General features: G+C 37.1%; 1 protein-coding gene across 4 annotated transcripts in view; it reads right to left on the bottom strand.

Annotated features, from left to right (window-relative positions):
• Positions 1-16,732, bottom strand: part of ZDHHC14 (zinc finger DHHC-type palmitoyltransferase 14) — a 113,125-nt gene that overhangs the window by 43,551 nt on the left and 52,842 nt on the right. For 2 of the 4 annotated variants that reach the window (XM_040597919.1, XM_040597921.1), the window contains exon 2: positions 9,885-10,057. In XM_040597919.1, coding sequence (XP_040453853.1) covers positions 9,885-10,057 — 173 coding nt within the window. The remainder of the gene's footprint in view (positions 1-9,884; positions 10,058-16,732) is intronic. The other 2 variants (XM_040597920.1, XM_040597923.1) reach the window with 1 other exon arrangement.

Below are 16,732 nucleotides of genomic sequence, written 5' to 3'. Positions count from 1 at the left end.
GGAAATCAAATTATGCATTTCATAACAAATGAAAGACAGGCAAGGAATTGTGGAGAAGTTTCAAACAGTCTCCAGCACCAGTGAAAATTAGAGAGTCAAGCCAAAAACAACTTCCAGAGATGGCATGGTGTTGTAGCTAATATACTGAGTTCAGGGCTTTTGAAAAGGCAAAAGCAGACACCGTGAACTGGCCTGAGCTGGTTGTACAGAATAAATTAGGGCGATATACATAAATAAAAAAGTTATTAGGGTCGTTTATCCTTCCAACTTTAAAAAGGCCCATCTATAGCAAGCAAATAATTTGGATTTCTCTTCAGGGTTAACGTGTTAATTTATCTGCATCAACTAACCAATACCAAAAAGCCTGATATTGTGGAATAATTCTTGTCTTGTACACATCAAATGGGCAAACACTTTCCCACCTGTGGAAGCCATGGTGCTGCGTTTGGGTATCCTTTAAGCCTTCATATTTAGAAGTTTATTAACCTATGAACATTATTCCATTTGAGGGCACTTCACATTAAACTAACTACAAGAAACACACATCATAACTGCAAAGAGGTTACAAAAAAAGGCTGCTCCTAGTTTACATGTTCCCATAGAAACAACAGCCCCTCTCAGTACAGTGTTTTGCATGATTGCAGAACTCATGCTTACATGCACCATGAAAGGGATGCAACTACCACTGGGGTTGCCCTGGAAAAAATGACTTTTCGATTTTCATGAAAGATGTAATAGAATAAAAATATTACATCAACATGGTTTAATTTCCATTTAGGGAACAAAAAAAGTTCCTGCTGCATTTACCTGAGATTATAACGCTTTTATAGCAAATAACCCCACATTATCTTCAGTGATTAAGCATTATACAAGCCTTATACATCAGTTGCTTTTATTCTATTATGTTATATGAAAAAATACTAGAGTATTTTAAGATTTATGCTCCTCCCCTCTCTTAGGCCAAACATATATTTCTTAAATATTTTCTTATGGGTCATGTTTTTCAGACTTCTCTGTTTTGCTGATTTCCTCTTAGGCTTCCACACATGGTATCAAAAAACTAGACAGTGAACTGAGCCCTCACCATCACTAGGTATTGCAGAATGTCACTCCTCCTGGTTTATGTAATGACTCTTAATGCATCCCAAAAAGAATTTCTCCTTTTTGACACGATATCATGATACCGACTCAATCTGTTTGTGGATAATACTCAAGTCCCCTTTTACATACCACTCACCACTTAGCCCCCTTTTCGTTCCAACCCAAACCATTCTATGATTCTGTATTTGTTCCCAAATTTTGCTAAGACTAAATTATTTAGAGTATATTAAAAAAATACATATATGCTAAGCCAAGTGCTTGCAAATTTCCCTGACTCAGCATCAGTTAAGCATATTCTTTCTTTCCTTGAGCACACAGTCTCTGCAAGATCCTACTTGATCACTTACCATTTGCCACTGCAGTCTTTCCAGAAAGTTGCTCATTGACTTTGTCATAATTTCATCTAGACCTTATTTCCAAAATCTATATAGAATGAAGCCTATGCAGAACAGTATCAAGAGCTCCATTACAGTAAGAATTTAGCACATCATCTTCTTCCCCCACCCCCCACCCCCCGTGGCCAAGACAGTTGCTCTTTGAAGGACATCAGTGGTTACACTTGATTTGCTCTTGAAATGCTTGTTTTGAGTCTTAAAAGGCCATAAACCCCAGCCCCTGCTAGCTTCAATTCTTACAATTTGATCATTTAGCATTGCTCCATGTCTTTCCAGACAGAGAACAGTTTCTAGTGACATAACAGACAGATTTCTATTAGACTAGAATATTAGATACACTGATATAGATACAGTATAGTGGATTAGCAGATTTTTATTTCTGCTTTAACTACTACTTTCCCTCTTCTAACCTGTGCTTCCCATCAGCTGGCAAGAGCTGTGCAAGTTCTCTTCTGAGATCTGAAGCCTTCAGCTTCTCTTTCTTCCTCTGACCTCCAACAGAACCCATCCTGTGTCTTCTACTGTTCCTTGCTGGTTGTAACTGACTTTATTCCCCTTTTTGCCTTTCTGACACTTTCCCTATATACTTGTGCCATGTTTTTATGTTCACCTATAGAAACTGTCTCCACTTCTGATGCAAGCATCTTGACTGCAATCTTCATAAACCTACAAATACAGACAGAATTAATTATTACTAGACTCCCAACCTCCTTCTGTATGAGGATAGCTTGATGATGTGTGTTTAACATAGTGTTTTTCAGTAACAGATATTCCTTTTTCTTTGTGGACATTTTTTTTTTTGACAAATGCTTTTACTTTTTGTTTTGCTATGAACACAAATAGTGGCTGGGCTACTACCACATCACCAAATCCTCAAGAAACAGCTGCTTTCCATTTCTGTAACCTGGTGGTAGAAACAGCAGCATCACAGCTCTGTTAGTCCTCAATCTTCACCTGGAAAAAGGTGATCTCCCAGGTGGAAACATGTCACACTGTCAGCATGACCACTCTGTTTCCAAAAAGTCACTTGAATGAATGGAGTACCAGCAGTTTCTTTAGAAGGTCTTCTTTTGAGAAGTGTTCTCCTTCATCAGCTTGTCCTATTCTATGCTTTCTGATGTACAAAAATAAAGTTTAATAAGCTTTAAGAGAACTTCAAAATAGTGTTCTTAAATCAGAATTACTCCTCTTGGGACATCATTTCTCACTGCATCTGTAATAATTTCTGTGAGGCTGCCTCCCAAAGAGACAGGTAGGGCAGAGTAAGACTCGAGTACATAAGAACAACTTGAATAAAGTAAAAGTCACAGACTGGACATGTCACATGCGTAAATTTTAAAAAATAATTTTTGTAAAGACATTATTTTTAGGTGATTTATCTGAAGAATCTCTTGCCTAGGATTATATTACTGGTAACTTTGCACCCCATCTTTAGAAGGCACCTCAAGTTCAAAGGTACAGCAAGTTCCAATGCAATCTAGTTTTGGAGCATGTCTAAGTTTTCTTTTGAGCTTTTCCTGCTGCAGAGATGCTGCTCTACTAGGTTACATCTCTTTTAGAGCACATTAAAAAACATGTTTTAATAGTACAAAGATATTTCTTCCCATTTCCATTGTTGATTCCAGAATCACAATTTTAGGGCAGAAAGATTTGTTAGGGCTACCTAGACTGCTCCTTTCCATTAGGCTTGCCATAAGCCCTCATGCTTGGGAACTTGAGCACCAAACTCCGCATTTGCTAGCAATACAGTTCCTCACTTCAAGACTCCATTGCCTCTTTTTTGGAAGACTTGTTTTGCTGTCGCTGAAGACTGCAATGGTTTTGACCAGCTCATCAGTCTGAACCTCTGAGGCAAGTCCTGTGTTACCATTTTTTTAAAAAAAACTGTTAATGCAAGTTCTGAAACAGTCACACATGGAAATATTTTGACTTGCCTAATCAACTTTTTAACATAATCTTTGTCTTTTTTCAGTATCAAATTTATATTTTTTCATTTTGTATTTAGCCAAGACTCCCTACCTGACAGACTCTTTCTTTAAGGAAAAATTATTATCGTCAGCTGCTTATTTGAAATAATTTATTTCCTGACTTAGATAAATGTTTCTTTGAACACAGGGAAAATATGCAATTACTTGAGCAGGAAACCGTGCCTGTATTTTGGACCAAAGCTGGTACCATACTGTAGGTAAAGGATTCCTTGAATGAGATCAATGAAACTAGACAGTAACACTGATTAGGAAAAGATGCTAATGAACACTTCGAACAAAATGAAAAAAATATTTTCCATATTTTTATGCTTAAAAGAAAAGACTTGTGAGGTTTTGTAGCCTAAGCTGTATACCTTATTTCTGAGGTTTTCAGATGCTTAAGCAAGATGATTCAACCACTTCTGAAGCTCAGATGAAAAGCAAACATTTTAATACCTCTATCATATTAGAGAATTTGAAGAAAGGATTTGAAACCTAGCACATCCTGTAGCCATTGAGCTTAGCATGCAATATTTTCTGCACAAATTTTGGCAGATGGGCAGGGTTGGGGAGGGGAGAGGTCACTGTTCAGTTATCCTCATCAGGAGCTTGTTAAGAGCTATAGAGTTAACTTCCAGATTTCTCTACTGCAGAGCACAGGTTAACTCCCTTTATGAACAAATTATGAACTCTCCATCACTGCTGAGAGACTAAAAATGTCTCATTCCAGCAGAACGGGGTTTATTGGAGACTGCTGTAGTCAAGAGCTTAGAGCAAGGAACCTGGCTCTCCCTCCTACCACCCTCATGAGAAAGTGGAGGCACCTGCCCAACCCGGAGAAAGGAAAAGCTTGAGGAAATCCCATTACAGAAGCACAAGGTGAGTAAAAAGCAGAGTGGAAGGAAGGATCAGAAAAAGAGGATGGAGTGACAGACAACAAAAGATGCAACCAAACAGGATCCAGATAAGAGGCCAGGTTGAACAGAAGTACACAAAAGACAGGGCAGAACTCAGGGTGTATTTACTGAACAGATGCAATACATTTAAGAGGCAGAAAAGAGTCCCAGAATGGACTCTAAAAACCAGAAAGCACAGGATTCTCCAGAAACAGGAAACAAAATCCAAAGAACTTTTGGGAACAAACCGCAATAACTTATTTTTGTGTCAAGGCTGTAATAACAAAAAGTGCATTGTTACAGTGCTGCCTTCTGCCTTACCTGTCTGGGTTTTCATTACTCAAAGAACAACTTACTGCTCCTTTTGATACTTTTTTTTTTTTGTGTGTGTGTCTTTATAACCACTGGATTATGAAAATAATGTATCTAAGCCACTTTCTATGCCAAGTAGCATATTCAAAGAATTAAAAAAACCCTCCTCCTTCAAATAGAGCCAAGAACACACTCAGTTAACATTTATAGCATGTTCATACATCTGCCATTCTATAAGAATAGAGAACTAAACTGTGCATCACAAAACTCTAAAGTGACTACTACAACACGTCTATCTCAAAATCATACAATTCAGCACTACGTATATGGGTACTGGATTTAAAAACTGAGGAACTTGTTCACTGGGGTTCAACATGTTTTTAATAAAGGATTTTCCCCAATTTAAAATATGAATTACAGAACACTCAAGATTTCACCAAGCAGATGGATATAGTGGTGAAAAATGTCTGTCACAGCAAGATAACTAAATCCTAATATCTACTCTTCAATAACTCGCTCGCAATCCCATTTAGCAGACCATCATCATTATAATCTTTATACATAATTATTGAAAAGGTAAATTCCATTAAAAATCCCATCCGTTTAACATAAAAATAATAGGTTATACAAGTATTTGTTCTGAAATTTTTTTCCCCAGCTGCACCCATCATTATTACTGGTAGATAATCAGCAAGTAAATTTCAGTAGCAGCTTCATTAATGGATTTTAATATCATTTTCTGCCTAACGAACTCAAGAAATTAAAAGAAGCAGACACAGAATGGAACAGTACCTACAGAGATGATAGGAAACATGGTACTACCTAGGTGTATACTGCTATTCTTTTCTGCATCTTACCCTCCTCTCTGTTCCTTTCTCAAATGCAGGTGCAAACACCTCCCACTGTTTAGGAAGATTGTATTTAATGAATTTTCAAACAGTTCAAAGGAATTGGGATTATGATTTTTTCTATAGCTGAACTATCAGCCACCAGGGGCACAATTCAAAACACCATATATCTGTCTTTCTCTTCTAAACTGACAACCATTTGTTTTCACTCAACAAACTGTTCTCTGTCAGGGAAGCAACAAGTAATAGCCTTCCTTTAACCAGAGTAAAGATAACTTCCCACAAATAAATTTTTCTTCATATACAGTTATGCTCCAGCTTTTCCTTACAATGATCTCACAGTCTAGTAGGAATAAAATTACTCCCTCAGTTACCAATGCTTGTCTCATTACAAAGAAACAAAACAAAACAGAACATCAGCAGTAAGAAGTCCCATGGTTTGTCTGCACATCTTGCTTCTAACCAACTCTGAAATCCTATCCTTAGCCAAAAATGGGTTTAAAGAAATCTGTTAATATAATAATTGAAAGAAATCATTGCTGATGAACAGACTTGGACAGAAACATCTTTCCTTCTCCTAGATCTGGTTTAAATATGCTTCGAGTGCCATACAGTGCCCTCCTATGGTGGTCCAGCCTTTTCTTAATGAGAACCTCTTCTGATTAGGTACAGCAGTGTCCTACACAATGTTGCGTCTCTGAGAAGGTAAAAGGCCAGCTAACACAAATGTGTTGGTTGTATGTGTTTAAGTAAGATGGTATGGATGTTGTTCAGTAGAAACAGGTGATACTTTAAAAGTTGTAAATTTTAGTGACATTTAAAAGTATCATTTGTGTTTCATTTTATTTAGAAAGCAGCATTGTTTCCTTTATTAAATGTCTTAAGTAACTCATATCAGATATAATAAACATCTACTTTTATTCTTTGGAAATGGCTGAGATTCTGTTATTTATCATTAGGACAGCAGAGACCAGGATGATGACTGGTAAACTAAGACTACTTGTGCTTCACCACAAGAAGAGAAAAAACCAGGAGTGCAAAGATTGCTGGAGTGAAACAGCTAGGAGAGGTCATGGTGGAAGATGTAGGAAACGTAAAGGTTTAACAGAAATCTAAGTTCTTCAAGTAAACCTTACAGAAGGTTATTCAATTAGAGAGATATCCTTATGATTTCAGATATCTAATAAACGCATCTACCTTCCAATCATAAGACATTTTACTGAGAACTCCAGTACTGAAGCAGGCAAAGAATGTCTACAGCTCCCCAAATATTGCATTAATGAAATTGAAAAAAACTCCATCTTAAAAACCACAGACTATTCATGAGCCATCACAGCAATTACAGCACTAATAATTACATGGGAATTACGTGTGAAGCTGTTTCAAAATGGCTCTTTCTGAAAAAACTTTAAAGTTTATACAACCGTTTATCTGCAAATTAGATTTTTATCTTATAAAGGGGCATTCCTTTTTGGCAACACTAAGGAATATATCTGCCTGAATTCCACCCTCCTCCCACACATTATTCCTACTTTTTCTGAGAAGAGGTGCAGCAAAAAAGAGAAAGGAGGTGGAAATCATAACTTTTCCCACATTACCCCGAATAGTTCTGAGATGCTTTTTCCCCCCACTCTCCATCCTTTCCTTCCCAGCTATAAAAATAATCCCATTACCCATTATAGCAACTTACACACTCCTATGCAGCACATTACACATTGAGTATTTCACTCTGAAAAATGCTTGCGGTGACAGCACTAGCAAAAGCTAAAAACTAAGCTCTAAAATCAGTCTTCTGAAGAAATGTGTTGGCTTTCCCAAGAACACAAATTTGAACTTTGGCATCTGTTTTCCACATATCTGGATTCTGTGAATATTAGGAATTCTTCTATTACGCAAACAAGGAATGAAATTATTGTGTTTAAAGACAATTCCAGTTCCTCAGCACAAATATATTCCATGTCTATTTTTAATGTTTTCTTACAGCGTAGTGAGAACACAGCTTCACAATGCTCTTCCATTTCTGATTTAACTTCTTTATGGCATATAAGGGCAGGTTGACTGAAGACTTTCTTTTTAAATAATCTGGAGTGCCACATCCAAAAGTAAGCAAAGGAATAAATTTATATGCATTTAAATTCATCCAGCTAGGATGGAGCCACCTGGGTTATCTAGGATCTAACAGTTTTGTTCCCTGTATATTATGTACAGTATGGTTCTTGTCCAAAGCTAAGTCCTGACTGGCTAAATGTAACCTTCTTCCTGTCATAGCAAGGAGAGATGGCTCCTGGTTCTACAAATTAGTCCAAACAACGTATAAAAACAACGTACGTTTTCTTCTAGAAGTGTGAATGCCAGGAGAATACACTGTTTTTGGAAAAACTATACCAGGTCTATAAAGTGTAGTGAACTACACATCTCAGACTTCACACACCAATGAGACTTCCTTCCCACAAAATTCAATGACCTCGCTACATGATCATACAGTTCCAAAAGTCTCAGGCCTAGACAAAGAACATACAGCTAAGTACTGCTGCTGCATGCCCACGTGCTGCAGATGTGTTGATTCCACTTCAGAACTCAAATCCAAACACTTTGAAATATACAAAATGCAGTTTATTTCAGACACCTTTTTGTCTTAACAGGACTGCAAATCTGGTGAAAGGAAGTGATCTCACTGCAGTGACAATCAGTGAAACTCATCGCTACATTTTGAAATCCTGCTTCTTCTTAAAATAATCCATACCAAAGATAACATGCATGTTTCCAGAAAATAAAACCATTCTTTCTCCCCCAACAGCAGTTTTCTGGAACTGAGCGCTTCGGACAACTTTTTTTTTTTTTTTTTTTTTTTTAAATCATAATGAAACCATTAGACTCAAACAACCACTAAAGTATGTATGTTTTTAAAAACAAACTTGTTACCTTTCCTCTCTTAAAGGCTCAAAAAGTCCTAAAATAGTGAATGCAAGTCAAACGCAAAACAAAAACAAGCTACTGTTTTTGTTTTACCTTAACAAAATTTCTTTGTCCAACAGATCTCAAGTGGAAGATACAGCTGCAAAATCTGCTTACTCTCTTAGCAGCTAAACAGTAAGAGGAAACTAATGTCATACTGTCGCTAACATTTTGCTGTTTTGACATGAAATCTCCTATTGTTCCCACTTACATGGGCACGGTTCACAGTGTGATTTTGCTGCATACAAACCACATTTGCTTTCTGAGAAAACCAAACCAGAACTTCTGCTCCATGTGTACACCAAATGAAGTCTACCCCGTAACATGGTGTTAAAAGTCTAAACCAATTACTTAGCTCAGACATTTTCACCAGTGCTTTGTGGAAGGCAGTCTAGAGAACCGGACAAAACCTAGTCTGAAGTAAACCCCTCAAATTCATACTCTATAGATGCAGAATCACCTGCAACAACAGCTTTAGTGCACTCATTTGCTTATAGTGCATTAAAATATTTTCACCGTAAGCAAAGCCTAAGACTATACTATAGTATTAAAACATCAGGGACCCCACAGGTATTTCTCCTGTACTTGCATAAACCTGTTATCTGTCTTTTCAGTTATCTGGGTGAGTGTTCCTCTGAAATTGCTTCAGAAAATGGGATTTCCATTGACTATCATATCAAAGCAGGTACAGTAGCCTTTAGTAGCTTACTTAAAAATAAACAAACAAAGCCACTGTTTATGAAGCAGCTCTGCAAATTCATCCTGTTTTCTTACCCAGGTAGCACATTTTAGCTACTCAGCATTATTTGTAGCTGTAGAAATTCCACAATTAGAATTTAGTTAACAATTCTCTTGATAAATAAGGCTGATTAAAATCTAGTTCACTCTCCTTTAATTGTGCTGGCTTTACACAGATATAAAAATAGTAACATTTTATTACTGTTACTGAAGAAAAATTTTCCCAAGACTGCATCAACTTACCAGACGTATACAAACACTTATATGACTCTTTCACAATATAAATAACAACATAATTAAATTCAGTTAAACTCTGAAGGTACATTAACGTAACAGATGCACAACTGTAGAACCTTTGCAATATCAGCTTTCTTGCCAAAAACACTTTAGAAATTACTCTCTTGTGCATCATAGACAGACTTCTAACCAGACTTGCTGAAATGTGTCTACAGTAATACCTATCACTCTCCAAGGCCAGGATTTTGTTTACTATCTTTCTTGAGAAGAACTGATCAACTCTCTTTCCACAGAAATCACTGCAGTACTATCAGACCTTACAACGCCAGAACAATTACTGTGGCAAGACAGGAGTAACTCCTCCCATGAGCAGAGCAGCACACTGCCTTCATACAGTACATGCACCCTTGGGAGGAAAGCGAAGAGACAACAGACCTTCACTGTTACCTATTTGTCTCTCTAGATCTGCTGCTTCATCTGGTGTTGCGCGTGGAAGGACACCAGGATCACTGAAACTAGTACGCAGCAGGGTCCCCATCACGAAAAAGAAAAGAATCCCACCAATTGCAGGTATAGCAGGCGTAATCTTCTCTGACAGATATGGACAACTGGAAAAAGAAAAAAGATTAAACATAATCAATAATATATAGTGCAACTTACTCTCAAAAATTGTTTATAAACGCATATGGAGAATTCACTTTCTTCTACCGACACATTACTTGGCTTGGAATATTTATTGAAGCTGAAATTTCTGTTTATGTGTTCGTGACACTTTTGAAATTTCTCATAATTTGTTCAATATAATAAAGGTCCAAATAGCATAATAATGACCTCACTAATACACAATACTCATTTACATAAGAAAATATTTTTATTACAGCGTATTTTAAGCTCATATATTTGTTCATCTACTGCCCAATTATATAAAGGGGTGGGTGTGTGGGGTGTGTGCAGGGAGGAAGGAGAAATAACCTGAAGCTTTTCAGCAATAAAAGGCAAAGCACGTAACATTACAAAACCACACTGAAAAAAATGTAGTTGAGTCTATAAAACTAATTTATCATCCATCACAAAGATGGTGCTCAAGAACTTACACGTGTGACACATTCTTTTAATAGCCTTGGTATACATCAATATTACAAAACCACTATCTCTTTCTTAATCAGTTTCTTGTAACTTGGTAAGCTTCTTCACTCATTTACAAAGTAAGACTATTGCAAATGACAGTGCAACACACCTGGAAACAAATAAGCCCGGGAGGGTCTAGAGCAACATCAACAGCCCTTTACCAGCACAAAACCAGGCTCTACGGTTATCAAATTTACTATACACACGCAGGGCTTAAGGCTGGACGACAGTTTTAACAAATTTTCCTCTCTGCTTCATATGTAATAAAATCAAAACAGACAGAAGCATCAGAATGTAAACACCACACAAACTCAAGTATCTCTTTACAGTTGTGCAAAAAGGAAGGGATATGAACACTTAAAGACATTACACAGTATACCACTCCCGTTAGTCTGAGTCATACAATAAGTACTACAACATCATCTTGGAAAACACACAGGCTGAAGACTCTCTCCATAGCTTTTATATTAAGTAGATCATGCATTTCTGACGTCTGCATGAGAAGTCATAAAATATGCCTAAAAACAACATAAGCCCAACCCCAACAAGGTCTAGGCTTTAGGGCTTCATCTAAGGCTTCCAGGTGTCAATGAAGTTTAATTAAGATTGTCTTCCCTTCTTCTGCCAATTGCCTTAAATGATGATTCAGACACACAAGCTTTTGCAATGCAAGTCAGTTAACCTCACTAGAACGTTAACTCTGAGTAAGTGATGACAATGTCAGATTCACTGTCCATCATTTCTGCTGACGGGATGAGGAGAGAATGGAAACACTTTTCACACCAGCTACCATGTACCAAGCATTTATTTCCCTGCATAATCCTGTTAAAGGTACTTGGCTGTTTCATTGAACGTTGTGGGTTTCAAGGATGCAGTGAGTCCAAACACACTACAAGGCGCCTCATACCATCACTATGAGTGGCATTCATGACTGCAATATTACAGGTGTAACAAGTTACAAAAGATTACAAAGACAACTTTTCAGGTATAAAAAAGGCAAAGGGCAAGAGCTACTGTAGTTTTCATATAATGAATAGACTGTTTCAACACCAGGAAAAGAACTTCAAATACACGCTTTTAGAAAATCTGTTTCAAAGACCCAGATTTATGAAATCAGTGCTAACTAAAGGAAGCAGCAGCAAGACAGCTGGTAGATATAGCCTTGCTCCCTTCATGTCAGAGAAGTCAGTCAGAATGAACAACCAAAGAGAAGCTTTCATACCACATAAATGTCCTACTGCTCAATTTATTTCTTGCCACAAAGGATTACTGAAATCAAAATGTCTGTAATATGCTCAGACAAGAGTACAAATAGCTGCAAGAATGTATTTTTAAAAGGATTAGAGGGAACATGTACATTAATGAACACTAAATATAGCACAGCGCTATTATTCTTCTATTGCATTATTCATTACACATACCAAAGAAATTGCAACTGTGATGAAGTCTGTTGACCAAACAAGAGCTGTATGTGTGTGAAAGGTACCATGAGATAATCCTAGGGCAGCACAGTAGGCACAGTACAATTTAGACAGGTGCTAACGTGGAAATAGCAATAGTGTCTAGCCTACACAAATTCTCAGTGATACTCAGGAGAATGGAAACTGAAGGGCCACCATGACAGTGACTTGCTTTGTTTTAACAATAATTTCGTAGGGAATTGGCAGAAAGAACAAATTCCTGTCCTGAAACACTGAGAAAGCCTTGTGTTGCTGAAAAGTGATGATTACATTACAGCAAAAACAGCATTAAAGTGTCTATCTCTGCCTTGCTGAACGAGGTCCATCTGCAGTGAAAAAAACCTCCACTGCTCCCAAAGCCCTGCACACTCTTCACCATAGACAAGTGTAAGGTAATCTGCTTTACCTAAAGGTGTTTTTCGGGGTTTAACAACCTGTATTTTATGAACTTTGACTTGGAATTACTTCAGCAGTAATGTAGAGAAGACTGAAGATGTCATCTTTGGCAATAACAACCAATTAACGCTCCACCGATTCAGGAGTTATTTCAAGCTGAGAAACCATCCCTCACAGAGATTCAGAGAATAGGCCTAGGCAGGACCATCAATCCAGTCTGACTTACATACGAACGCAGCATATATTATGTGGGTCTGCAGAGAGCTCAATGGTATCTATCCTTTAGAAAAGCCCAATCAATCTTCCAAATTCCTGTCAATTAAGTTTAAAAAACCCAGACACCATGTAGATAATATTTCTTTTCATGTCTCTGTGTGCGTATATATATATATATATAAACAAAACAGGGGAAAAAATCTTAACATCACCTGGGTTGTTAAAAACAATCCACTAAAAGTGTCTTCAAATTAAAAAGTGGAATTTAGCTCAAAATACATCTGTACAATACATCTCAATACATCGTAGAAATACACTTGCATATTTATATAATTTATATTTGCATGCTTATGTACAAATGTATCTGTACTGCTACATTAAGTCAATATTATTTTAAACAATTTGGTTTAGTGTTAAAACTTTCAGAATTGTCAAATACTATACACAAAGAAAGACTACTCCTAGTATTTGCTCACATTCCTTAATTAATTTGCTTCAATTGAGTTTGCATCCCTTTAGGCATCAGCTTTCCTCTGATATTACAAGAACTATCTTTTCTGGATGGTATTTTCAGTGAGTTTAAGTAAATAGCAGGTATTTCCTGACAGCAAATTTCACAAATTTCTCACAGAGGGACTCCCTGGGCAGAGGACTACCCACCTACAGCACCACTTATAATAAAGTAGCACGAAGATCCAGAACAAATCTCTGTCCCACTCAGAACAAGTAGTTGACAAACCTTTTAAAATCAGTACTTGGTCACCACTAGACATGAACTGACATCCTCAGTTTGCATCTTTGACACAGTAAAACAATTGTTCTTTACCAATATCTATAATGACAGCAAGCACTGACTAGGTCCACCCCAGAAAACACATTTTTAGGAAGTATTACTTGACCATAGATCCCACTAGAGATTGTTATTGTGGAAACAGCTTCTTCAGAAACCATATTTGGATTTGCACATAGCAACCAGTAACACAAACTGAAGTTTTTAATTAATTGAGGGGGTTTATACAAATCAGCTCTACTTTTGCTTGGCTTCTCAGCTGCTTTTTTGAAGCATCATGTGAAGGTTTGCATGAGTGTAGGAGGGAAATAAAATCTGCTGGAAGACTAGTCTGTCACAGCTAGATAAAAATAAAAACACACTGGCATTTAAGAGATAATTATCGAGTATCATTCTTGTGAAGGAAGGGTGCAGGAGAACAACAAAAGTAATTCTTAGCACCCAGCAGGCCTCTTAATTGTGTAACCATGCTCCATGGCTACCGAGATCAGCAGAAAACCACACATAGTAACTGTACTGAAGGACACACACAGTGCGAGTCCTACACCTTTCAGGCTCTTTCATTAGAAAAAGGGAGGAGAGAAATAAGTCTCCTTAAGGTCTTTCCTGGAAAGATGAAGGCTTTCCTGAACAGCTCACTGGCAGTTGTCATTCACTGATGAGGAAATACAGTAAATGACAAATCTATGCAGTAGGGGTACTGGAGATTTGAAGAGAGTCTAACCTGTAGAGAGGCTAACCCTATAGTTAACAACCCCCTGCTCCACATTAGTGACTAACAAAACCATTTAAAGAGCACAACAAAGACAGGGGTTTATACCTGTGAGAAATTTGAGATCTCAGTATTTGCCCAGCTGGCAGACAGAAAACAACATAAGTACAGATTTTCTGCAAAGATGTAGTAGCCATCACGCTTAATTACATATTTATTTTTTTTTAAAAGGGGGACCTTACAAGCTTGGCTGGCAAGACCAGTAGTAGAACACTATATGTCAAGCTTTTCATCAACATAAATCTCTTTGCAGCAGATAAAAAACAATATATTCTAGGAAAAGCATAATAAGTATAGTTGAATCAAGTAACATAAGCAAAAAAATACTGTTCATTTACCTACATCATCAAGGTATTGCCTATTTAAGTTTACCTGTAGCTGTTGGTGCACAGGTGTCCAACATTAAGAGAGAAGGCTTGCCCTTGAACCCTGGGTTTGGTTCCACATGTTACCAGTTAAGATCTGAATGAGACTGTTCTGCTTTCCTTAAACTAACCCAAAGGGTTTGTTGTTTGTCCTTCCACTCTTATTTACGGTTCCTCTCAGCTTCCCCTTCCTTTCAACTCCACTGCATCATTGCTCCAAGCCACTCAGTCCCAAACTTCTGCCCTCATGCCAACACAAATATTCATCAGGTTCTTTTGTGAGCCAAGATAGTTTTACTAAAATATATGAAAAAAACCCACCATTTCGTTCACTTTGCTTTCTGCCTCTTTAACAAATCAACTATGTTCTTGGAAAGGAACGCTGATACTAGCACAAAGCAAAAGAGACAGAAGCGCACGCAAAACTAGGAGAGGGAACCTGGGACAGAGGAAGGAGACCTTCATTTCAGCAGCTGTCAGTAAGGTTTTCATTCAGACCACTGCCTCTTGTGCAACCACATCCTAACCTTGACCTCTTTCAACTCAGAGACGATAACAGAATAACCATACAAATAGATGAGGCAAATCAAGACTCTGGGCTAGAACAAAAATGCCTTATAATTTACTTTTCTAATAATAAGTTACCAATTTAAAAGCAGCCAAAGACGTGCACGTCGACCACAACAGAGACAGTGGAAGATGCAGGATGGGCAAAACATGAGGGCACAGCAAGGACCTCAGAGACTGCTGCCTAGCAAAGACTATAGGAAGGTAAATGGGACAATGAGAATGATTAGAGTGAAATGATTCCACTGTTATAGGGTTTGGAGGGTTCCCTCTTTTTACACATTTCCCAGCAGAATCTCAATTAGAGAACACTACATTTTGCACTGCTTTTAGGAAAAAAGCATGGGCAAATTATAAGGAGGTATAAAAAGAATCACATTTAAAGACTGCACCGTGGATTTTCACATATCATGCAGGCTTCAACCTGCTACAGATAATTTCAAAGGTACCGCATCTACTATATTAAAACATAGTTTTAATACACTCAGAATAGTAAGAATGGTATAAAATAGCTGTAACTACAGCAGAAATGTAGCTACAGCAGAAAACAATGCCACAGAAAAGAATACATAGCTAATTTAAAGACTCAAAGAAAAATAAGATCAAAGAATGTTTGAATGTATCAGATCTTCAGTCAGTATTTTCCACCTTCACATCCCAACATCCTACAACTACCTCTTTGAGAGGACCTTGCTTTAAATTTAAGGTGAAGAAATTCTTAAGAAAGGTCTGACAGGAAAAAAAAGTTACAACAGGAAACAACTTGCAATGCATCAACCAGCTAATTGTTAATTCTTCACAAGCATTTTGGCACACAAAACACGTGGTGTAATTTGAGTACAGATTAGTCCAAGTAATGTTACATGAAATGCCTAACAAGATTAGCTAGGGAAGTTTGCATTACTTTCCTACATCTGATTCTTTTGCACAGCCTTTAAAATTGCCATTTCAAGAGGTATTAAGGAAACCACAAACTAATTTCAATGGGATCTGAAATTTGCTTTTTTAAAAAAATAGATTTCATTATTCTTTTTTGTGTTTTGAAATATCTTCTAAAAATCACACGCTCCTCATTTCAGAATAACCAATCAGTTTCAAGAACATATTTGATAAAATGCAAGACAAAAATCACTCTTCCAGTACTTGCTTCATTTCAAATCCAGGAGATCTGGAATGCTGCAAACATGTTAAGACTATGCAAAATGCAACAGCTAACAAACAACAGGCAGAATGACTGTAGGAAGGGAAGAAATAGGCAGAGTATCACCTCCTCCTCAGTTTAATAATCTAAAATATTATATCCTAATCATAAAAGCAGATTTATTGAATGGTTTCAGACAAGAAGCATTTAACCTTGCTTGAATACTTTGCTAGTTTATTCTGTATTTTATGGTACTGGATGCATCTTACTTTTTCTGTATTTATTATATTGCTTGGGGGTAACCCCACTTAAAATTAATTTTAATTAAAAATAATTTTTAAGGGGGAACACATACAGAATAATAGTAATTATATTTTGTACTTAACTGTCCCAGCCTCTACCAGCACTTAGAAATTACTTAACACAAAGAAGATTAATACAATGAAAC

Source organism: Falco naumanni, chromosome 6, assembly GCF_017639655.2.
Source record: "Falco naumanni isolate bFalNau1 chromosome 6, bFalNau1.pat, whole genome shotgun sequence".
Taxonomy (NCBI): Eukaryota; Metazoa; Chordata; class Aves; order Falconiformes; family Falconidae; genus Falco; species Falco naumanni.
The sequence above is the reverse complement of the archived record's forward strand: the minus strand, read 5'-3'. Positions and strand labels throughout refer to the sequence as shown.